General features: G+C 36.9%; 1 protein-coding gene and 1 long non-coding RNA gene across 4 annotated transcripts in view; one reads left to right on the forward strand and one right to left on the reverse strand.

The window, feature by feature from the left end:
• The first annotated feature begins 644 nt into the window (after nt 1-644).
• On the forward strand, nt 645-20751 carry LOC115216818 (methyltransferase-like protein 24). 3 transcript variants are annotated; one of them, XM_036506861.1, is made up of 7 exons: nt 648-917; nt 4839-4903; nt 5385-5513; nt 9441-9515; nt 12232-12367; nt 15452-15783; nt 20714-20751. In XM_036506861.1, the coding sequence occupies exons 1-6, from the start codon at nt 813-815 to the stop codon at nt 15746-15748; spliced, it is 807 nt and encodes a 268-aa protein (XP_036362754.1). In that variant the 5' UTR covers nt 648-812; the 3' UTR covers nt 15749-15783; nt 20714-20751. The 3 variants fall into 3 exon arrangements, with proteins under 3 accessions (XP_036362755.1, XP_036362754.1, XP_029642262.1); XM_036506862.1 differs by lacking the exon at nt 20714-20751 and having other exon boundaries at nt 645-818; nt 15452-15820; XM_029786402.2 differs by lacking the exon at nt 20714-20751 and having other exon boundaries at nt 15452-15819.
• Nucleotides 13854-25076, reverse strand: part of LOC118765190 — an 11408-nt gene continuing 185 nt past the window's right edge. Inside the window, exons 2-3 of the long non-coding RNA XR_005001054.1 lie at nt 21746-21749; nt 13854-13934 (exon numbers count right to left, since the gene is read on the reverse strand). This is a non-coding gene — a long non-coding RNA (uncharacterized LOC118765190). The remainder of the gene's footprint in view (nt 13935-21745; nt 21750-25076) is intronic.

A 25076-nucleotide genomic window follows, 5' to 3' on the forward strand; every position in this document is an offset into this window, starting at 1 on the left:
TTGCATTTCAATCTGTTTTAGGGTTAGGTGTGGGGGGAAGCGTATCTTTTTTTCTTCAGAAATGTAAATAAACCCAATCTGTTTCTTAAACGAGGGACATATTCATACGGCACAGAATGTTTTCACCTCAATAGACGTCATTGATTGGTTGAAATTGCAGAAATTGAAGAAAAAAAAACAACAAATATCTTACAAACTATAGAATTTTCTCAATAAAGCCAAGAGAAAAAGATGTTTTATAAACACATTCTACCAGTATACGAAATTTAAACGTGTTTAGTTACGTGGAAATTATTTTAAAAAACTGCCGGTCAAACCGAAAAGATCCAGTAACCCAAATAGGAAAGGAATAACTATAAAATAACTATAGAAAAACCAAATAATATAACGAAGTTTGAAAAGAAAAGTAGGAAGAAAAAATCACGAACAGTTTTCAAATCTTATAAGAATAATTTTATAGAAAGCATATTTTAAATATTATTGGACGGAGAAAATGAAATCATTGAAAGTCAGAATCAATAAATTCATATCATTTTACCTTTGAACAGGTAGTTATCACCTATTAACATATTTCAGTTGAGCCGGAAACCAAAATATTGACACGAACAACTGTAAATTTTAAATCGCATAAAAAAAAAGGAAAGGCAACAAATATAAAGTGGAATAATAGAAACTTGAAAAACGTATTTTGGTCTAATTTTATAAACTATTCTCAACACAAGAATTTGCCGGCAAAGGCCAGCAGACTATGTTTTTCGGCAATTTATCGTAAACCAACTTTATAAACTTGTTAGTACTGACTTGGTCTTGAAATGATCGTAAGTAAGAAGCGACTCTGTTTAAAAGCTTATATCCTGACTATAATTGGCCTTTTTGTATATCTTATAATTTCGAGCATTCATACTGAACCTTCTCCGGTAAGGAAATATATAAATAACCATTATTCTGTTGTTATTTGTAATTTTTTTTTTACTAAACATGATTTTACTGAACAGGGACATATTATTGCGTGCGGGCACTTACTTCCATACATACATCGCCAGTCATGATAATTAACTTCTTATAAATTACATTACTGCTCTAACGTTTTGAGTGGGCTTCTTTTTGGATATCTGATCCCCTGACCATATATATATATATATATTATATATATATATGTATATGTAAAATAATTTGTGACAATTATTCGGTAGCCAAGATAAAACTCTGAGTTTCGGATACCGAGGTGGAAATCCACAACATCTCTATTTACATAGTATTTCCTCTATTTACATAATATTGAGGTCTCTTTCTTTCTTTTGTTATCTTACCGTTTTTACCAATTAATATATATATATATACATATATATATATGTGCATATATATATGGCAAAGTTGTCGAATACACGTAAATAACCAGCACCTGTAGAGAACCTATTCTACCGTATAGAAACGATATGCTGGATTCCGGATGTTTACAATGGTCCAAAGCATATTTTATTGTTTATAAAATGAACTATAAAACAGCAATTAAAGTCATTCTAACAGGCCTTAGTAATCACAGGCTTCCTCGCTGGTTCTTAAAATGTTATTTATACTACACGTGTAGAATCACCGAATATCTGTAAGCAGTTCTAAGGCGTGCTGTTTTATTGTTTATAAAATGTACTATAAAACGGTGAAGTTAGTTTAATTGGTTTGCTGGTAAAGTGTTATTTACACAAGTGGGGAATCGACGAATGTCGACAAAAATTCTAAGGTGTGCTGTTTTTATGTCTATAAAATGTGTCACAGAACGGAAATGAACTCTGTTATTTAATCTTAGTAATCACTGTTGTAAAAAGATATTTTAAAATTGGTTGAATATAATGTCGTTTTTATGTAGTCTCTTGTGCAAAGGGAGTAGTTAACACACACACACATTCTAGAGCAATACACATACTTATTGTAAAACGATACTTATTTCCACACGTATTCATGTGTTGCTACTTATCTCTTACTACGTTTATCGATGTTTATTAACTTTTTTTCCCTGCTACCTTCCTCTGTCTTTCTTCGTGTGCTTGTAAGCATACAAGTTTGTAATTACATTCCATTGTATTTCTCAACGAATAATAATTATACCGGTATAATTTTTAAGTGATTTTGTGTTAAATTTACCAAACCAAAAAAAAAAAAAAAAAAAAAATTTGGAACTATTTTCACAGGGAAAGGGGAACCAAGGGAGTTTTGGCTGTTTTTTTTAATATACCAGTGATTTTGTTGTTTTGTTGTTTTTTTTAACGCTATAAGCCTTACAGTAATAACTATCTGGACTGTTTTAAGCTATTTTCTTTTCATTAAAAACCATGGGAGGAGCCATTTCAATGAAAAAAAAGGACAAAATTGTAAATATTTTCAGGGGGAAAAAATGAACAATTCAAGAGACGTTTGGCTGTTGTTTCTAGCACAACCCAAATCACCTTCCGTTTTTACTCTCACATGTATTGATGTTTTTTCAATATTTTTCTCCCATTAACCCTTGGTCTACCAGAGAAAATGTATGTCACTAATTACCAACTGGGTCCAATGGACCCAATAATTTTCTTTTAATTAAATTTTATTCAAACTACCACTATTTCTCAGCTACATTATATATGCTATCAGGTGAATGAAGAATTACGGTGTCTCACAAGTTTAATAAAAAAAATACAGCTTACAAATTATATTATAAATTTTAAAACTTACAAAAATACAGAATTACAACTCTTCATGGCAGTAAATGCAGAGAACATTGGAATGTTCTTGGCAAACATGGATATTACAACTCTGACATGTATGAGTTTTCCTGTCTCTTTTTAGGCCACACACAGTACATCTTCCTTCTTTCTTTGGTTGAGGAATCACAAATGGGGTTGAAGATCGTCTTCTTTTCTTGTTTGGTTCAGAAATGTTAGCGTAACTAGAAGATTATTTGTCATGTTCTTGTTTAGCATTAACTCCAAGTTCCTTTCCTAACTGAATAAGGCACTGTCTTCTTTTATCCTTGAAACTTTGCAAGTGAAGCTGTTTAGCAACAATGAAAGCATTCACTGCACTTATATCAATCATGATGTAGAATATAACCATAGGTCATCTTCGAGTCATTCCTTTGCAGGTGTATGTCCTTATCATCTTATCAATAGTATCCACTCCTCACAGCTGCATGCACGTCTGCGATGTTTTTCTTGGTTCTGCTAGTTGCAGGTGTCCCAGAACGTTTGTCACTATCAGCATTTTTTTGGCCATCTTGGTAACATCTGAACCACTCATACACTTGTGTGCAGCTCATACACTCCCTGCTATACACTTTCTGCACCTTTGTGTAGGCCTCTGAGTAGGTATCGCCATGACAACTTTCTCTGTTATGATCAATGTGCCTATCACATGCTACACACCTTCCTTCCAAGCACTGCTGTAAACAGTGGAAGTGAGCTAGAATGGTAAAACTTAGTGTTCTTACACAGCAGAGTTTGAGGTCAATCTGTACCAAGCAGCTTCACTCTGCATACTTTAGCTTCATTACTATAGCAACAGTCCGGATACTTATTGGTTAGACCTTGTATCATCATCATCATCGTTTAACGTCCGTTTTCCATGCTAGCATGGGTTGGACGGTTCAACTGGGGTCTGGGAAGCCAGTAGGCTGCGCCAGGCCCAGTCTGATCTGGCAGTGTTTCTACAGCTGGATGCCCTTCCTAACGCCAACCACTCCGTGAGTGTAGTGGGTGCTTTTTACATGCCACCTGCACAGGTGCCAGACGATGCTGGTAAACGGCCACGATCGGATGGTGCTTCTTACGTGCCACCGGCACGGGGGCCAGGCGTGGCTGGCAACGGCCACAATCAGATGGTGCTTTTTACGTGCCACCAGCACAGAGGCCAGTCGGAGGGGCGCTGGCAACGGCCATGTTCGGATGGTTCTCTTATGTGCTACCGGCACTGGTATCACAACTACAATTTCCATTGATGTTGATCGATTTTGATTTTGATTTTCACTTGCCTCAACAGGTCTTCACAAGTAGGGTTTGTGTCACAAGAAGGAAAGGTATGCATAAGTGGGCTATATATATATATATATATATATATATTATATATATATATATATTAATAAATAAAACATATGCATATATATATACATATATGTACATACCTACCTCTACATGTATATATACACGCATATATGAGTACATGAGTGTTATTTGTCCTGTACACTATTTTTTTGTTGTTTAAGAAAAATGTCCAGTTCCTTGGGTTTGTGTCTGTTTTTGTTTCTCATTGTGTTCGACGTTTTTTTGGTGTCCTGTACTCATATATGCGTGTATATATACATGTAGAGGTAGGTACGTACATATATGTATATATATATATGCATATGTTTTATTTATTAATATATTATATGACGGAACGCACACATCCCTTTCTAAGTAAGATTGTTCTATATATATATATAAATAAACTGGCAGTGTTTCTACGGCTGGATGCCCTTCCTAACGCCTACCACTCTGTGAGTGTAGTGGGTGCTTTTTACGTGCCACCCGCACAGGTGCCAGACGGAGCTGGCAAACGACCATGGATGGATGGTGCTTTTTACGTGCCACCAGCATGGGGGCCAGGCGACAATTCACTCTGAGTTTTGCTCTTAGCTAATCTGTTTGTGACTGCTGCAAGTGGTCCAGCTAAGGGCAAACATGAGAATAGACTGTCAGTTTTCTCATAATTGGCGAATTAGATAAAAGTAAGAAAACTAGTGAAGATCTGAAAATTTCCCAAATCCTGCACATTGAAAGCACCTGAAATATATTATTAACTCATCTTCCATATTTTGTTTTCTTGTTTAGATTTTACCGTCCACAGAAGAGTTGGATGCAAAATCAGCATCAGAACTTGAAGATTTATTTCATGGGTAATATTCTTTGATTCCTCTTTTACATGTTGTTGTTTGTTAACTATAGTATAAGAAATCTTTCAATGGTATTTTGCTGACTTCCATGTATTTTAAAACTAATGATATTGAAAGCAACATGAGCATCATAAGACTGTATTCTTATCTGTGTTTCTTGCGGTGATTTAAATCATTGTTACCTGTTCTGATTTCTAAAACTACATTTAATTTGATTTGGTGTGGCGATGTAAAAACAGTGGCCAAAACCAGTTCCATGGTCTATGAGGAAATGTTACAGATACTTTCCTCTGTGGTTCTCTGTCAGTCTGTTTGATGTTGTAGAGTAGAAGCAACAACCTCTCATAGAGTGAAACAAATAATGTACCCTTTCATTCCCAGTTGTAGTTGTTTCACTTCATGTCTCTTGTCAGCCTTTTATAATCATGTCCTTGTGTCCATGTAAAAGAAAAATCAATAATTTATTTGTTGAATATTACTTTAGATTCATGAGCCAAATTCAGGTGCAGTGTAACAAAATAGCCCGCGTTGGTTCTCATGGAGACGGAGGATGGAATGTTTGTTTGGATAAAGGATATTTTCCCATGGTGCCTTGCTTGGTATACTCATTTGGGTAAGTAAATTCCTTCTGCCTTTTTAAAATTTTGTGTATCTTTAAATGATTATAAATATGTGTCCTATCTCTCTCTCTTATATATATATATATATATATATATATTATATATATATATATCATCATCATCATCATTTAGCGTCTGCTTTCCATGCTAGCATGGGTTGGACGGTTCAACTGGGGTCTGTGAAGCCAGAAGGCTGCATCAGGCCCAGTCTGATCTGGCAGTGTTTCTACGGCTGGATGCCCTTCCTAACGCCAACCACTCTGTGAGTGTAGTGGGTGCTTTTTACGTGCCACCCGCACAGGTGCCAGACGGCCACGGACGGATGGTGCTTTTTACGTGTCACTGGCACGGGGGCCAGGCGTATATATATATATATACATATATATATATATATATATATATATATATCACTAGGATGGAGGATAATAGCTTTTAGATCACATTTTTTTCTGCACTGTACACCAGCTTTATGTTGCTGAGTTTAAATTCATATACAATTATAGATCATTTTTTATAATCATTATATAGTTAAATTTCTATATATAAAAAGTAAACAATTGGCATTTCAAATTTATGAAATGTTCAAATTTTCAGTACAGTTTTATTTATTTTATGCAGTCATAGAAAATACATCATAATATATAATGCACCATCATCAGGTAAAATTATAGGTAAGATTTTAAACGTTGGCCCAGACAATCCACATTAGTTTGGAATTCTCATAACAAAATAATATGTTTATATACATACACATATGCACACATGCATGAATTCTTATAACAGAATTGTATATTTATGCGGCAAGCTGGCAGAAATGTTGGTATGCTGGGCGAAATGCTTAGCGGTATTTCGTCTGCTGTTACGTTCTGAGTTCAAATTCTGCCAAAGTCGACTTTGCCTTTCATCCTTTCAGAGTCGATAAATTAAGTACCAGTTACGCACTGGGGTCGATGTAATGAACTTAATGTCCTTGTTTGTCCCCTCTATGTTTAGCCCCTTGTAGGCAATAAAGAAATAAGAATTGTATATTTATGCACACACGCATATATAAATTGTTGGTTTGATTTCTCTGATCACTCTTTGCATCTCAAAGAGAGAGGGGGAAATGGAGTAAAAGAGAGATACAGAGAGAGTTAACATAAGAAGTGTATAAATATGCTACTATGTATAATATATATTTTGATATTTGGATCGCAATTGTTTGGAGACTCATAAATGCACCATATATAATGTAGTGTATGACAGCTGTTACAAGAAAAGGTAATTTAATGTAATTGAATATATTGATTTCCAATATTTCATAGTATAAAGGCAACAAATTGGCAAAATCATTAGCACACTTGGCATAATGCTTTGTGACGTTTCATCCGTCTTTACACTCTGAGTTCAGATTCCACTGAACTCAGTTTTTGATTTTTTTGCCTTTCATCTTTTCAGGGTCAGGAAACTAAGTACCAGTTGAGTACTGAAATTGATGTAATCAACTTAACCCCACCCCCGAAATTGTTGGCCTTGTGCCAGATTTTGAAATCAATATTTCATTGTATATAAAATGTATTGATATATGTGCAGGTATAGCTGTGTGGTTAAGAAGTTTGCTTCCCAACCACATGACTTCAGGTTCAGTTCTACTGCGTTGCACCTTGGGCAAGAGTCTTCTACTATAGCCCCAGGCTGACCAAAGCCATTTGAATGGATTGGTAGATGGAAACTGAAAGAAGCCTGTTATATATTATATGTGTTTGTGTATAATTATCATTACTATTTTGTGCTTGAGGAGACCTATTGAGTCAAGTACATCAACATCAAAATAAAAATCAAATGGAAATTGTAGTTGTGATACCCGTGCCGGTGGCATGTAAAAAGCACCAACCAATCGTGACCGTTGCCAGCCTCCCCTGGTACCTGTGCTGGGGGCATGTAAAAAGCACCTGCTACACTCACAGAGTAGTTGGCATTAGGAAGGGCATTCAGCTGTAGAAACACTGCCAGATCAGACTGGAGCCTGGTGCAGCCTCCTGACTTCCCAGACCCCAGTCGAACCGTCCAGTCCATGCTAGCATGGAAAATGGACGTTAAACGATGATGAAGATGATGATTTTTAACATCCACTTTTCCAGGCAATTCCAGAGAAGGTACTCAGGTTAATCACAAGACACCTGAGGATGGCTGGAGTGTACAACAGCTGAAACATAGTGAAAGCAACAACCAAGATGAAGACACTAGTCTGACTTATGCATGATATGAAGACCTCCTTTGGTCATAAATGACCATGGTATTGCACCTAAAAAGCTACCTTCCGAGGCACAAGTCTGGGCAAGGTTGTTTATGGAAGACCAGCAGCTCCCTGTGATTACCAGCCTCTCCTCTCCACACATCATCATCTAACATCCGTTGTCCATACTGGCATGGGTTGTACAGTTTGACTGGACTGATATGCTGGAAGGCTCTGCTAGGATCCAGTCTGATTTGGCATAGTTTTCTACACCTGGATGCCCTTCCTAGTGCCAACCGCTCTGAGAGTGTAATGGGTATTTCTACATGGCACCAGCACAGGTACCATTTGCATGACACTGGTATCTGCTATGACTGTGATTTTGCTTGGCTTGATGGGTCTTCTCACCATAACATAATTCCAACGGTCTTTGTCATTGCCTCTGTGAAGCCCAACACTTGAAAGGAGCTTGGCCACTTTGCCTTCATCAGGCCCAACACTCAAAAGGAACTCAGCCACTTTGCCTCCATGAAGCCCAGTAACTTGGCCATTTTGCTTCCATGAGGCCCAATGCACAAAAAGAACTCAGCCACCTTGCCTTCATAAGGCCCAAGACTCAAAAGGAACTCAGTCACTTTGCCTCCATGAAGCCCAGTAACTTGGCCATTTTGCTTCCATGAGGCCCAATGCATGAAAGGAACTCAGCCACCTTGCCTTCATAAGGCCCAACACTCAAAAGGAACTCAGCCACTTTGCCTCCATGAAGCCCAGTAACTTGGCCATTTTGCTTCCATGAGGCCCAACACTCAAAAGGAACTCAGCCACCTTGCCCCCATGTGGCCCAACACTCAAAAATAACTCAGCCACTTTACCTCTATGAAGCTCAGTAGCTTGGCCAACGCTTGAAAGGAACTCAGCCACCTCTGGTGTTATCCAAGGGAAAGGCAAAGGCTGATACAGCTTGGCACCAGTGACATCGCAATTCATTCCTACAGCTGAGGGAAATAAAGTGTCTTGCTTAAGAACACAACACACAATCTGGTCGAGGAATTGAACTCACTACCTTATGATTTTGAGCCCAACGCACTAACCACTGAGCCATGTACCTTCACTATACATAATATGAAAATTCCTAATCTCACCAATATAGAATTGTGTCATCCAATCAGTAAGGAGACAACATAAGACATCAATGAAGCTTTATAAACCTTAAAAATGACTGTTACTGCCTATGGATTTAGCATAGTGGATAAAGGTGCTAGCTAATGCAGTGAAGTTGCCTAGAAGTTCGGAGTTCAATCCTAGGCAAGTTTACTAAGGTCAGTTACAATCTACCTGAAAAAGGTGGAGCATACACAGCTGAAACATAGTGAAAAGCAACAACTAAGATGAGGTCACTACTCTGGCTAATTCATAATATAAAAATTCTTCATCCCAGAAATACTGATTTGTGTTATGCATGCATGGGTCAGTCATTATTTGTTGAGGCAGATTTTTTACAGCCTGATGCCCTTAGATGTTTTCAAGTAAGGTATTATTTCTCCATGCCATGGCATTTTTACACAGAAGAATGAAAATAAAAGACACCACTTGTATGACAGTGACATTTGTTTACAGCTATCATACAAAGTTAAGACAAAGAGTCACTAATGCGCATGCATGCACACAGACACACATCATATACATATTGTCTTTCTTTCAACAGAATTGGTCTTGAGTCAAGTTTTGATGTTGAAATGCAGAAAATCTTTAGCTGTGAAGTGCATTCCTTTGATCCATTGTAAGTACCTTCTTTTGTTTGTGGTGGCAATGGTGCTAGCACCTATTATTTAACTTGTATCTATGAAGCAGGTGAATTATGTTATGTGTAGTTTCGTTTATGTTTATGCTACATGTTAATGTAGTTTAGTTTATGTTACATGTAGTTTAGTTTATTAGTTTATTTGTTTTAAATCCAGGTCAGACCTGATCAAAGTCTTTCCAACAATGACCATTTCACTTTCTATACTCTTTTACTCTTTTACTTGTTTCAGCCATTTGACTGCGGCCATGCTGGAGCACCGCCTTTAGTCGAGCAAATTGACCCCAGGACTTATTCTTTGTAAGCCCAGTACTTATTCCATCGGTCTCTTTTGCCGAACCGCTAAGTGATGGGGACGTAAACACACCAGCATCGGTTGTCAAGCAATGCTAGGGAGACAAACACAGACACACAAACACACACACACATACATACATATATATACATATATACGACAGGCTTCTTTCAGTTTACGTTTACCAAATCCACTTACAAGGCTTTGGTCGGCCCAAGGCTATAGTAGAAGACACTTGCCCAAGGTGCCACGCAGTGGGACTGAACCCGGAACCATGTGGTTGGTTAGCAAGCTACTTACCACACAGCCACTCCTTACTACATTATGTAATGCATGTTAATTTCTAAAGACGATAGAGAAACATCATTTAACAAAAAGAAAGGTATCACTTTAGTGTGTGAGTTAGAATTTAAAGGGCGATTACTTTAGGTTACTTTTTAGTTTACTTTGTGTTAGTGCTACTTTCCGTGTGATCTACGTGAGCAAATTTATTTTGTATGATTTAAGGGCCTTTTTTGTAATTATTGTATGGTATTCTTATTATCAAAATAGAAAGAATTTTGAAAAAAATACATTTACAATTCTAAGTATGTACAAAATAATTTAAAAAGTAGCCTAAAGTAATCTCCCTTGTAGATCACGCCAAAGTAGCACTGAAAATTTTGTATTTTCTATCCTAATACGGGTAGGATGGACATGTTTTAACACAGTGTTTTTTCCACTAGTTAAGGTCTTTTATAAAAACCTGTGTCGTGAGATTGGTCCTCACTACTTCTCGTATTGGTATAGAGGAATTACAACCGTGTTTCATGGTCTGCTACCACAACAGCTCCTTTATAGGATCCCTTTAAATACCTGCCGCTTGGCTCCAGCAGGCAGCCCTCACAAGTTGTCACGTGACACTGTCTCACCTTAACTGACTAGTGAAGGTTCGTAAGTCTTAGCCCGCACATTCTCTAAACGACCGTCATCTGTCAGTCAGCGAAGCTGATTCAGTGTCAGCTTGTCTCACCTAGTGATGGGCTGACACTAAATGTTAGAGATGAGACATTTTGTCACAACTGTTTTGGTACTGCCTATTTGGTAACACTGATCCAATGCTGTCTTATTTGATATCAGACGTTTTAATATTTCTTTCACTTTCTCCATCTCCTCTCTGTTGGTTTATGTGTGTGGCTATATTTCCTTTTATGTGTATAAAGAGGGGAACAATATTTATGTCAATTGTATTCAATTAATAAATTGTAATACTGCTCTCTCACTCATTCTTTCTGTCTTGTATGTGTGTATCTAGTACTAAAAAGTACTGTTGGCAAAGCTGGCTGAGTGTCAAGTTACCCATGCCAAATTGTCAGCATCCAAACAGGCATTTGATGGAATCTATATTTTCTGTATATTTCTAGTGTTTACTGTGCCTTGCATATGCCACACACAAAGACTATTTCCCCTGCTAACCTTCCTCTGATATTGCTGAACCTCTCATGTGTCCACAGCTTACACTGAGTACACCTCATGGAGTTTCTACCTATGCCTTTTCTACATATCTTCTACCTGAAGGGATTTGTGATTTGACATCTTTCCCACTAAGAGATTTTGCTCAATCAACTCTGAGGCCCTTTGAATCCAGACCTTACTTCCACTCCTGAAATTTTTTCTTCAGTTCTGTTAATGATTCAGCTATAAGAACAAGGTCATCAGCATAAAGAAGGGACAGCCCAACTTAAATACCTCCGTTATTGTTTGGAGGATTATGATGAACAAGAGGCGGCTGAGGATTGATTCTTGTATTCTGAATTCATTGCTAGCATCCCTGCACATGGCTTATATGGCTTTCAGCGGCAACTCCTCTATCCTTAGTTTCTGCAATGACCAGCAGATAAGGGTGCGGGGGACCTTGTCGAAAGCTTTCTTCATGTCAGCAAAAGCTCACCTGTGCTGGTGGCATGTGTAAAAAGATTCGAGCGGGGTCATTGCCAGTACCGCCTGACTGGCCCCTGTGCCTGTGGTACGTAAAAAGCACCCACTACAGTCTCGGAGTGGTTGGCATTAGGAAGGGCATCCAGCTGTAGAAACTTTGCCAGATCAAGATTGGAGCTTGGTGCAGCCATCTGGTTTGCCAGCCCTCAGTCAAAATCGTCCAACCCATGCTAGCATGGAAAGCGGACGTTAAACATTGATGATGATGATGATGATGTATGTATATAAAAGGAGCTGTCTTTTCCTCACTAACTAAATTATGAGGTAAAAAAAAATGTATCGTGCTTCCTTTGTATCATACATTTGAACCAGTACAATCTTCTCTTCTGCATGTTATGACTCCTTTTAATGCATGTTTTTGTGTTTACATGTGTTAACAAAATTATATTTTCCCTTTTTTTTTTGTTCTTTTTTCTTTTACAGTGTAAATAAAACAGGGATTCCAAATCTTTCTTTGATGAATTTCCATTCTATTGGAATAATGGATAGAACGGATGTTGTTAGTGACAGAGTGTTTATGACACTCTCAGACATTCGCAAATATTTAAATCACACAGAGGTAAGTGTTTGAGTGTGTGTGTGTGTGTATGTGTGTCTATACACATACTACACACATGCACACACTTGTATAGCAGTTCCACAAAAATTATGGGATTTCAGAAGAAAAAGCTGACATTAGTATTTCATAAACAAATTGCTCTAACACACATTCTGTGTATTTCACATAAATTTATAAGAACACGTGATATATTGCTAGGCTATGTTCTAATCAAAAGTGGTATTTTTAGATCACCTTCCTGTACTCAAAAAGATTGCCCACCATAGCAGAATTGTTAATGCTCCCCTCTCAGCTGAACAGTGCCTTGTGAGAACCCTTGTGCTGGTCCATGTTGAAAGCACTCATGCCAGTCTAAAAGCACCCATGCCAATCCACTCAAAGAGCACCCATACTTGTCTGCATAGAAACTACTCGTGCTGGTCCATGTAGAAAGCACACGTGTTTTCTATGTAAAAAGCATGCAGCACACTCTGTAAAGTGGTTGGCATTAGGAAGGGCACCCAACCATCAAAACCAAGCCAAATCAGACTAGAACCTGGTACAGCTCTTCAGCTTGCCAGCATAGAAAACAGACTTTAAATGATGATGATGTCGATAATCAACAAGCATGCATTTCATTAAGATGTATTCTATATATAAAGCTCTCAAAGTGAGACATACACACAGTCATCAAAATATACAAATCTTGCTCAAGACAAAAGCTGATCCACTCCAACTCCTATCTGAAGTGCCACCTGGACCTCTCATCACCATTGTCTATCTCTTTGAAGATACTCCTAAATCTTATTCAATGCAAAAGCTGATCCTTTAACTCCAACTATCTGAAGTGCCACCTGTACTTCTCATCACCATTGTCTATCTCTTTGAAGGTACCCCCCAGTACATTCTTGCTCTCTCTCGTAAACGTGAGCTACTCTGTAGCTCCGCTACTATAACAATCTGCTCTACCCAAACTTCTTCACTCATACCTTAATTCCCATCCCATAAAGATATGGTACCCAACCTCTTGTTGGGTTTGTAGATTTGATAGCTACTTGATGACCTCAATAGTGCTGGTGGTACTTAGGACACACTTTAAATTGGTTGTGTTGGGAAAGGCATCCAGGTGTAGAAACCATGCCAAAGCAGAGAATCTCAGTGCTGTGTGAGTGTATATGTTTACTTCTTTCAACTGTGTCAGTCATTTGACTGTGGCCATACTGAAGCACTACCTTGAAGGTTTGTAGTTGATAAAATCAACCCTAGAACTTTTTTTAAAGCCTAGTACTTATTCTACTGGTAAAATCGCTTAGTTAAAGGGATGTAAACACACCAACACTGGTTGTCAAGTGGTGATGGGGGCTAACACAGATACAAAGGCACATGTGCATACATACACACACACACACACACACATGCACTCGCGCGCGATGCTTCTTTCAGTTTCTGTCTACCGAATCCAGTTACAAGGCTTTGGTTGGTCTGAGGGTATAGTAGAAAGCACTTGTCTTAGGTGCCATGCAGTAGGGCTGAACCCAGAACCATGTGTTTGGGAAGCAAGCTCCTTACTACACAGACACACCTGCACCTTATGAAGTTTCTTAAAGGAAAACCCAATGAACTATTTTATAGAAGACGATGATAGATTTTTTTAATTTTTGTCTCTAAAAGGAGTTGAACTTGTGACCCTTTTTGTTAGGCCTACCAGTAAAGTACATGAGAAATTAATGGGATTGAAAAGGAATATATGTGTGTGTGTATATATATATATATATATATATAATATATATATATATATATATATATAATATCTTTCTTTTCTCTCCCATTTATTTCTCATGTACCTCACTGGTAGACCTAACAAAAAGGGTTCACAAGCTCAACTCCTTTTAGGAACAAAAATACTAAGTTTATTAAATTTATCTTTTACTAGCTGAATGACCCGGCATTGCCCAGGTTACTGCTGTTCTTATTCAGATAAGTAATAAATATAAAGATATATTCTCATAATTATTTCAAAATCTCTATATTTTATTAAAAATTATCCAAATTGTAATGATAATAGAATTTTGAACTGAAAATCTGTCACTGTTGAAGCACCTCAGGGTAAAAAATATTTATTGTGTAATTGTTTATTGGTGTCGAAATGAATAAATTGTTGCTGCTTCCAAGTCACGAGCAAGCAACTTTAGAATTGGCCATGGGAGAAGCATGTAGTAGAGAGATCAAATCCAACTACCTTGAAGGATTGACCCTTAGATTTGTTAATTAAAATACCAAAACTTAGTTTGATTGGAAACTGAAGCATCTTAAATTAAAATGTAACATCTGTAGGTATGAGAGGAATCTGTTTATCTATTTGTGCATGTGTGTGTGTGTGTGTGTGTGTGTGTGTGTGCACCTGCATACATACATGCATGCGTGTATGTATGTACGAAAGTAAGGAAGGAACAGCTTTTCTTTCGAAACATGCTATATAAAAGTGTGTTTGAGGTTCATCCTTTTCAAGAATTTTCATGTTTGCTTAGTAGTTCTTTATATTTATTTAGGAACAGTCATATTGACTTATTAGTCCATTAAGATTTCAAGATCTTTTTGGTCTCATTATCAGAATGAAATAATGGTGATGATAACATGTTCACACACTTAGCAGCAGGCTGCAAAAGATCATGGAGATACTGCTGTAACTGATAAAATCATCAATGCCAGAACTTATCAATTATTGATTGATAAGTCTTGATAACTGAAAATCAGAGAGAATACCATGATTTCATCCTGATGATGAGGATAACAAGAATGTTTTGAACAGACAAAAGACTAATGGATTTAACAAGGCTGTTGTTCAAAACATAAAGGACTAGAAAAGGAAACAAATCTTTCATTAAAACATTCTTTCTTTCTGCTTACCTCCTTCTCCCTATCTCTTTCACTTTTTCCTCTTTACTCCTTCTTTCCCTGCTCTTCTTCGCTTTCTCCCCCCCTCTCTCTATTCATCTATTTGTGCATCATCCATTTCTTATTTGAAAAGCTTTGTTAAAAGCGTGTTTATTTCATAGCTTCTTCAGTTTCTTTTCTTTCTCTTATTTTTTTTTTTTTTTTTTTCAGAACGTATTTATTTTGAAAATGGACATTGAGATGGCAGAATGGCGCTCCCTGACAAAGGCAATCTCTGATGGTGAACTGGATCATGTAAAACAGTTGTTAGTTGAGTTTCATGTGCTATATTACACTGCAGAGTCTAAGTGGAATGTTTTCCATAATGCTTTTATTATTATTAAGAAATTAATGGATCTTAACTTCCGAACATTCTCAATAACGAAGAACGAAGACTGCAATTACGTCAGTCATAAAAACATTCTGTTGACCAGATGTTACAACGTCCACATGATTAAAGTTAGTTAAAATATATTGTCAGTTATATATATTTATATATATATATATATATATATATATATAATATATATATATATATATATATTACTTGTTTGTCATTTGACTGTGGCTATGCTGAAGCACCGCCTCTAGTCAAACAAATTGACCCCAGGACTTACTCTTTGTAAGCCCAATACTTATTCTATCAGTCTCTTTTGCTGAACTGCTAAGTTTTGGGGACATAAACACACTCCAACATCAGTTGTCAGGTGATGGTGGGGGGGAGCAAACAAACATATACATACATATACACACACACACACACGACAGACTTCTTTCAGTTTCCATCTACCAAATCCACTCACAAGGCTGTGGTCGGCCTGAGGCTATAGTAGAAGACACTTGCCCAAGGTGTCACGCAGTGGAACTGAACCCGGAACCATGTGGTTGGGAAGCAAGCTTCTTACCACACAGCCACACTTATAGCTATATATATATATATATATATATATATGAAAAATTTTCTTTTTTGGAAAATTGACATCACAAATTGTGATTAGCTGTATTGTTGGTTAAAGGTTACAGATAGGACAATCATTTTCACCTGGTGGTGAAAATGTTAAGGCAGTATTTGATGTATAAGATGCTGAACAAATTTATAAGGGACTTAATTTAAAAAACACTACTTTTGATCTTGAAGCCTTAATCCTTTATTTGTTTCAGTCATTAGACTGTGATGATGATGTTGCAGGTACTCCTTTGGAGGGTCTCTATTGCTGTACCACTAAGTTATGGCATCATAAACAAACCAACACTTGTTGTCAAGTGTTGTATGGTGGGGACTAACACACACACACACACACATTATTAAAATAATAAACATTTTTAAATGCAGAAGAGTTAACATTTTATTACTAGTGAGACAACCAAATCAAGAAACCTCTTTTTTTTACACCTTGTGCATCCTTCACTTTCCTTTTACAGTCCCCTCGTAATTCGGGAGGGATTATCTTCCATATAATTTTGGTACTATTTCTCCCTTTTTTTCATGGGTTTTTATGGGTGACAGGCAGTTCAGGTTAAATGCTAGTACCAGGCTTTCAGCTGGAAAAGGGAAAATGATTGTAACTTTAACAATTACAGGCATACCTCACCCTATGTCGTTAATTAGTTCCTGGAGACATGACTTAAGTTGAATTAACTTGTCTCTAGGCTAGGCCGAATTTACTTGTCTCTTGGCTAAATCGATAATAAACATTCCCAATTCTGTACTTCATTTATTAATGCATTTTCAATAATACATGGTTAATAAAGACCTATTTTAAGTTTAAAACAAATAATTAAAAAAATTTTTAATACAGTACAGTAAAACAAAAAAGAAATCTAAATTTACGAATACAATTTGGCAGTGTTTACCATAAATCACAGACACTTTATGAATGCGGTTTGCAATAAATTATGGTAACATAAAAGTCTTTTTTTAAGCTTAAAAAACAAATTCAGTAATTATTATTTTGCAATAGTAAAAAAAACTAAATCATTTTAAATTTACCAATATGTACATACAGTTTGGTGGTTTACATCGTGGATGTAGATAGCTGTAGATCGTCAACATTTACGTTTGACTCTGGCTGTTCTTTGATGCATTCACTAAGCTACACTACTTTATGGTGTGTATCGTAACATTTACTGTACGTATTTTAATACGTATTTATTCTTATTTATTGTACAGTAACATGATTTTATGTGTTTTTAATGGTTTTCTAGTAATTTTATGATTCCACTATTTGTGGTGGACAGACGTAAAATGACTTGACTTGATTTTTATTTTTCCATACTTTATTTTTGAAAACTGATGTATAATTGAGAAGAATTAAGCCAAGGTATGCCTGTAAACTGAAGATTCTTTAGATTCTATTATAAACCCAAGAATTTTAAAAGATGCTACCACTTTCTTTGTGAAGGTGTCAACAATTTGTATATTTTTGGACTCCATGAGATCTTTACAATTTCCTTTTTGCCTGTCATTCTTCCCAGGATGGCCATCTCTCTGTGAAGTTTTTTGTCTAAAATTTAGTGTACTGTATCAAACAGGCAAGAATTGTGTCTTGCTAAGCAATTTTATGTTTTCATTATTATTTTCTAACTGAAGCAATTCTAATAAAAATCTTCTATAAAATATACATGCTTCTGCCATGTCAACCATTTCTATTATTTTTTATTGTGATATATTTTAATTTCTTTACATATTCATCTTGTCCAAGTTTAATATTCTGACCATTCTTTGCTATAACTTGCTATAACTTCACCTGTAGAAATAACTTCGTGTGCAGGAAGTTTATCATTTAGAAAAGAATCATCATCGTTTAAAGTCTGTTTTCCATGGGTTGGACGGTTCTACTAGGAAGCCAGGAGGCTGCACCAGGCCCAGTCTGATCTGGCAGTATTTCTACAGCTGGATGCCCTTCCTAACACCAACCACTCCGTGAGTGTAGTGGGTGCTTTTTATATGCCACCGGCACAGGTGCCAGGCGAGGCTAGCAATGGCCACGATCGGTTGGTGCTTTTTACATGCCACCGGCACGGTAAATGCAGATTGGAATTTATTTCTTAATCAAGTTATTTTGACTACACCGTTGAACACAAGTAAAGAGAAGTTTTGGCACTTACAGCACATGCTTGAGCCACACCAAAACAGCAATCTGTATCTTCAGTTGTTTTCTTCATTATTTCTTCCAGTACATCACGTCATTAATTCAAACCATTGCTTCTTGGAGTTTGAGCAGTGGTGGCACATACGACAGTATCTAAGTTTTGTGCCATGACTGGTTATCGAACTCTGCCATTATCAGTCACAACAGATCTTGCTATTCTAAAATATCTTGTGTTTGAAATTTGCACGAAGAATGAGAACTTTCCATGCTATGAAACTTGACACCTATATTATATCTAGTTCTATGTTCTATGAGGTGTAGCACCTTATTGCCTTTGATTTCTATGATATCCATGGCATTGGTTTTATTAAATATATTCCCAGTGAAAATCCAACAACAGATTTGGATCCAGTCTTCTTGGGTTGGATGCAAATTTCACATGAATTAGAAAGTTGTAAAATCTTCATTAACTTCACACCTTTTGATACCAGCATCCTTAACTAAGTCTTATAACTTTTTACCACTGAGATGGATAAATTCTCTTAGTAAATTTGTTGCAATCTTTAATTTTTCTGATCTGCTTTTGTTGGTAATTCCTCTAACAAATATTGTTTGATGTAACTTATTTCTCTCTGGTAAAAGTCTGGTGACAGGAATACAGTAATGGCCAAATGTTCTTTTCCTTTCCTGGATCTTTATCTTCTGTTTTACTTGATCTGGTTATGTTAAAAAAAACAAAAAAAGACATTCATACTGCTTTATGCTATACCACGTTAGTCACAGACTCATAATCGTCTCTGACTGTTAAGTCCATTTCCAATGTTATCAGCATATACACTGTGCTTAGCTCAGTGGTGGGGTGCAACCACACACATACCACTTGAAGGTGTTACAATAATGTCTTCTCAAGTTTACTTTTTTATTATAGCTCCCTTTACTATGATGGTCACCACTTTGACAGTTGGGAGTTGAGAGGGAAGTCCATGTACCAGCAACCATAATATAATTTTGTCAAAGTTTCTGGTTTGCTTTTGTTTTCTTGTACACTTTTCTCATATGCAACTTCCATTCAAGCATGAATCGATCCCCGTGCCAGTGGCATGTAAAAAGTGCCATCCGAATGTGGTCGATGCCAGTGCCACCTGACTGGCTCCTGTGTCAGTGGCATGTAAAAAGCTCCCATTACACTCTTGGAATGGTTGGCATTAGGAAGGGCATCCAGCTATAGAAACCTTGCCAGATCAGATTGGGGCTTGGTGCAGCCTGCTGGCTTGCTAGTCCTCAGTCAAACCATCCAACCCATGCCAGCATGGAAAATAGACATTAAATAATTATGATGGTAGTTAGATGAGGCCTAATCAGGAGAATAGGAAGGGTGATCAACCAGTTCAAAGCCACAGTCAATCACAGTAGCCATTGAAACCAAGGGCTTGTATGCTGGAGCATTGTCCTGAAGAAACAAGACACCTTTTGTTAGTTTTTCTGGGTATTTGATCTTGATAGTCTTTCATAACTGCCTCAGCAAGTTGGTGTAGTACTCTCCTTTTGAAGATTGTGAATTAAAACTGCTTTTTGCATCCCAGAAAACTGACGCCATCAAGTTCTTTACAGATGAAATGACCTTAGTTTTCTTTGCAGTAGGTGAAGGATGATTCCATTGCATGGGTTATCTCTTTATTTCTGGTTCAATGTGATGAACGCAATACTCATCCTGGGGTAGAAAACATTCAATGAAACCAACTGGATCTACCTCAAACAACATCAGATTTTTCTGGGAATGGGATCAGCTTGATCAGGTGTCAGAAGACATAGTACCCACCAAGTAGAAATCTTTGTCATTCCAAGTTCATTGTGCACAACTCTCCCATGGGATATGCTAATATCATTGGCTATTTGATTTATAGTCACCTGTCATCCACCACCATGTGGTGATCATGATCAATATTTTCCTTAGTAGTGGCAGCTAGGGGATGTTCAGGCTTTGGGTGATCTTCAAAACTTTCCCTTCTCTTCTTAAATTCAGCTGCCCAATTTTTCACTGTCAGCATCAATGTATTTGGGGACTAGACCCTTTTTCTGCAGGTAAATGATAACAACACAATGCTAGATTTTGTTTGTTTTCAAGAGAAGTCATTACTGGTTACATTTGGAGTCTTCTTTGAATAGTGAGATGTTAGTTTACCCGGAAAGAAACAATGTAGTTATTAATAAGAAAATTTCAAAATAAAACATGTGAGATTTCACAGCTCTAGCATCACTCCTTCATAGTTAAGTTGTGAACTTTTCAACCCACCCTCATACACACATAAGTACTAATAAACATGTACACATACATACATACTCTCTTTTACTTGTTTCAGTCATTTGACTGTGGCCATGCTGGAGCACCGCCTTTAGTCGAGCAAATCAACCCCGGGACTTATTCTTTGTAAGCCCAGTACTTATTCTATCCGTCTTTTTTGCTGAACTGCTAAGTGACATGGACATAAACACACCAGCATCGGTTGTCAAGCAATGCTAGGGGGACAAACACAAACACACACATACATATATACGACAGGCTTCTTTCAGTTTCCGTCTACCAAATCCACTCAGAAGGCATTGGTTGGCCTGGGGCTATAGCAGAAGACACTTGCCCAAGATGCCACGGAGTGGGACTGAACCCGGAACCATGTGGTTGGTAAGCAAGCTACTTTTATTCATTAAATTTGCCATGAAGGCAGTACATAGATGTAGCTTTGCGGGCTGGACGTAGACATTGATGGTATGAATGATGGTGATGATGGGAGAAGACGAAATAAAATAAGCTTATTTTTAAAATCGGCCATAATTTTCCGAACAGCCTAGTAGTAATACTTATGCTCCTATTAAGTTCATGATATTCTTTAAGTGCTATTGGGAACTAAATTTAAAATATATTGTTTAAATACAAATGCATATGAAAAAGAAAAAAAAAGGAAATCGTTAATATGGCAAATAATAAGCGAATTATACGATCAAGCTAAGTAACTGTATTTTGGTAACAGGAAGTTGTCTCCCATACATATATATGTATATATATATATATATATACCGGAGTAAACACATAAATGTGAAACAAGGTGGAAAAAAGAGTACTCAAATACCAGTGGTAGAGTAATATGCTTTATTTTAAGCAGCAGAAAATTCAACAAAATCTGTTACTCTGAGTTTCTCGTTGCCGTTCATCAGACAGTTTTTGCTAGAATGGAACTTATATATATATATACTACAAAATTAGAAAATGGAGAAACATACTTAAATCAATAAAACATCAACTATCAGATGATACCCACAATAGATGAACTGATTGTTTGGCAATTTTTAACATCTATGTGTTAGTCTTGTTGGGTACCTATCTAGCAGTATATTGGATATATATTATCCCATGGTGGGTTGAATTTTCAACCCCTATCTCATTTTATAACCTATATATATATATATATATATATACTAGCAGTATCGCCCGGCGTTGCTCGGGTTTGTAAGGGAAATAACTATATAAGCATTTTTAGAGAGTTACTTCCCTTATAGATGCCAATTCGGGCTTTCTTAGCCATTTCTGTTTTGGTGTCTTCAAGCCATGAAGTCGTTGTTCTAAAAGAACGCTGGTCTCCTTCACAACGCATTACGACGTTGATTTCTTTACACTCCCTTCCCCACAGCTTCACGAGGGAGGGAAGGGGAGAAGCAAACAGGTGCAGCTGTGAGCGTGGATGCCAACTCCGCCGCCATCGACATACGATTCATTTTATGCATTAAAATGGAATAAAAAATGATGTTAAATTATTTTTAAAATCGTAGACTCATCGTTGACGCGCGCTAATAGTCAGACGGGCTCGATATGAATCACGACTATAAGATACCCGAATTTGGTTAAACTGCACCGCAAAATGTGGGAGGAGTTAGGAATCTAAATCGAAGGGGACAAACACTGACACAACTAGAGTTTTATATATATAGATATCACGTGATCACGTGACCGACCAGACCATCAGATGTTGTTACACATCGCTGGTCACAATGCGTTCGCATTGTTTTTTTTAGCCTTCGAATGACGCCACCCCGCTGGCTAAGCGAGCAGTTCATATATATATATATATATATATATATATATATATATATATAACAATAATAATAATAATATATATATATATATATATATATATATATAACAATAATAATAATAATAATATATATATATATATATATATATATATATATATATATATATATATATATATATATAAGGTCTGCCGCTACGTTCTGAATTCAAATTCCGCCGAGGTCGATTTTGCCTTTCATCCTTTCGGGGTCGATTAAATAAGTAATAATATAAATATATAATAATATATATAATCGACTTAATCTGTTTGTTTGTCCACTCTGTGTTTAGCCCCTTGTGAGTAGTAAAGAAATAGGTATTTCGTCTGGTGTTACGTTGTGAGTTCAAATTCCATCGAGGTCGACTTTGCCTTTCATCCTTTCGGGGTCGATAAAAATTAAGTACCAGTTACGCACTGGGGTCGATGTAATCGACTTAATCCGTTTGTCTTCTTTGTATTAGCCCCTTGTGAGTAGTAAAGAAATAGGTATTTCGTCTGCCGTTACGTTGTGAGTTCAAATTCTGCCGAGGTCGACTTTGCCTTTCATCCTTTCGGGGGTCAATTAAATGAATACCAATTATGCACTAGGGTCGATGTAATCGACTTAATCTCTTTGTTTGTCCCCTCTATCTTTAGCCCCCCCCCCTGTGCGAAATAAACAAATAATATTTAAATTAATTCTTTTCTTTTTGGTTTATATTTGATTGAGTGGTCAAGAAATTCGCTTACCAACCATAAAGTCCTGGTTACGGTCTCACTGCATAACATCTTAAGATCTTTGCGTTGACCTAAACCTTGTGAGGGAAATCGAGCAGAGAAAAGCTAAATAGAAACCCGTCAAATGGACTGTCCTTGTAATTCAAAAGTTCAGCATATGTTACGGTACACGTGTCTGCTGAATACTCGGCCAATTTTGCGTGCTACTTCAACGCTTATACCGCATTCTCCACAAAAGAACTCATTTGGAAGAACTTATCATCATCATTCCTAATTTCACCTTAAACCACATTATGAAATCTTGAAATTGGAAAGTGGTGGTGGATAATGCCAAAAATAATTATTTCTCTAAAATAGAATGGGATTATCATGTTTAGAACGCTTTAATCAGAAGCCGACGTGATTAGAACAAGAAGAGGCGACACCAACTAACACCCTAAGTGAAACTATATATATATAGTCAACGACTATTGAAGAGGTTGCAAGAAGCAACGAAAAATTTAGAAAAAATAAATAAGTAAATTAGTGGGAACCGAACCGGTGAGTGTTTTAATTAATAAGCTTTTGAAACAGAATGACTCTCCCCAGACAATAAAATATGCTTCAACACATGAATTCACATATAGAATCTTGCAAACCAAATCAAATACAAACCCATATATATATATATATATATATGGTTTTGCATTTGATTTGGTATGTATATCATTCCAGCGTTCTCCGTCTTTCATTTGCCATATGGCAGAATCGTTAGCGCGAAGTCGATTAAATAAGTACCAGTTACGCACTGGGGTCGACGTAATCGATTTAATCCCTTTGTTTCCTTTATGTTTAGCAGCCTGTGGACAATATATATATATTTGGGGAGGAGCCAATCGATTAGCTCGACCCTACTACGTAACTGGTAGTTAATCTGTCGACCCCAAAAGGATGAAAGGCAACTCAGAACATAAAGACAGACGAAATACCTATTTCTATTTCTTTACTACCCACAAGGGGCTAAACACAGAGAGGACAAACAAGGACAGACAAACGGATTAAGTCGAATATATCAACCCCAGTGTTTAACTGGTACTTATTTAATCGACCCCGAAAGGATGAAAGGCAAAGTTGACCTCGGCGGAATTTGAACTCAGAACGTAACGGCCGACGAAATACCGCTAAGCATTTCGCCCGGCGTGCTAACGACTCTGCCAGCTCGCCGCCCTATTTTATTTTACTTCATTTCATTTAAATATTGCCTTTCTTGCAAGTCACATTGTACTTATTTCTTTACCATCCACAAATCCCAAATTATCATGAAAAGCTCATAACCTTTCGGCCCAAAATAAAGGCTAATTCGGTTGGCGGATACAAGCATTTTAATCTTTTTAACGTCCATTTTTCCATTTTTTTCATAGATCAGACAGAATTTGTTAAGGCTGGTTTTTCTACACTCGAATACCCTTCTTGTCATCTGTTACCAAGCTAAGTGATATTTCCTCATATCTGAACAAGTTTTCAGAGAAAATTGGTTGGTATAATCTTTTCCTCTTCTTTTTACCAGCCTCGGAGGACGTAACGCGTCACGGATATTGCTTTAAATAAAAATAACGCGATCTAATGGGAAGCCACTGGTTCAAGAGATGAAAGACGGGAGGAGGCCATAGAAGTTTTGATTTGTGATTCAAATTTCAGATGCGGGTGACAATATCACCAACATCTTCCAAAAGCAAGAATCCAATGGTGGGTGACAGAGGAATTGATCACCAGAGAATCTGGTTTTATGGAAATCTTGCTGGTGGTCATTAAGGAGAAAGAAAGTGAGGGAGAGAGAGAAAGCTAAAATAATATCTTTCATCTTTTACTTTTTTCAGTCATTTG

This window comes from Octopus sinensis, linkage group LG10 (genome assembly GCF_006345805.1).
Source record: "Octopus sinensis linkage group LG10, ASM634580v1, whole genome shotgun sequence".
Classification (NCBI taxonomy): Eukaryota; Metazoa; Mollusca; class Cephalopoda; order Octopoda; family Octopodidae; genus Octopus; species Octopus sinensis.

Coding starts and splice junctions, on each gene's coding strand:
- LOC115216818 (XM_036506861.1), top strand. CDS start 813: ATGATCGTAAGTAAGAAGCGACTCTGTTTAAAAGCTTATATCCTGACT. Junction 918..4,838: donor TTCATACTGAACCTTCTCCG/GTAAGGAAATAT, acceptor TTTCTTGTTTAG/ATTTTACCGTCCACAGAAGA. Junction 9,516..12,231: donor GTGCATTCCTTTGATCCATT/GTAAGTACCTTC, acceptor TTTCTTTTACAG/TGTAAATAAAACAGGGATTC.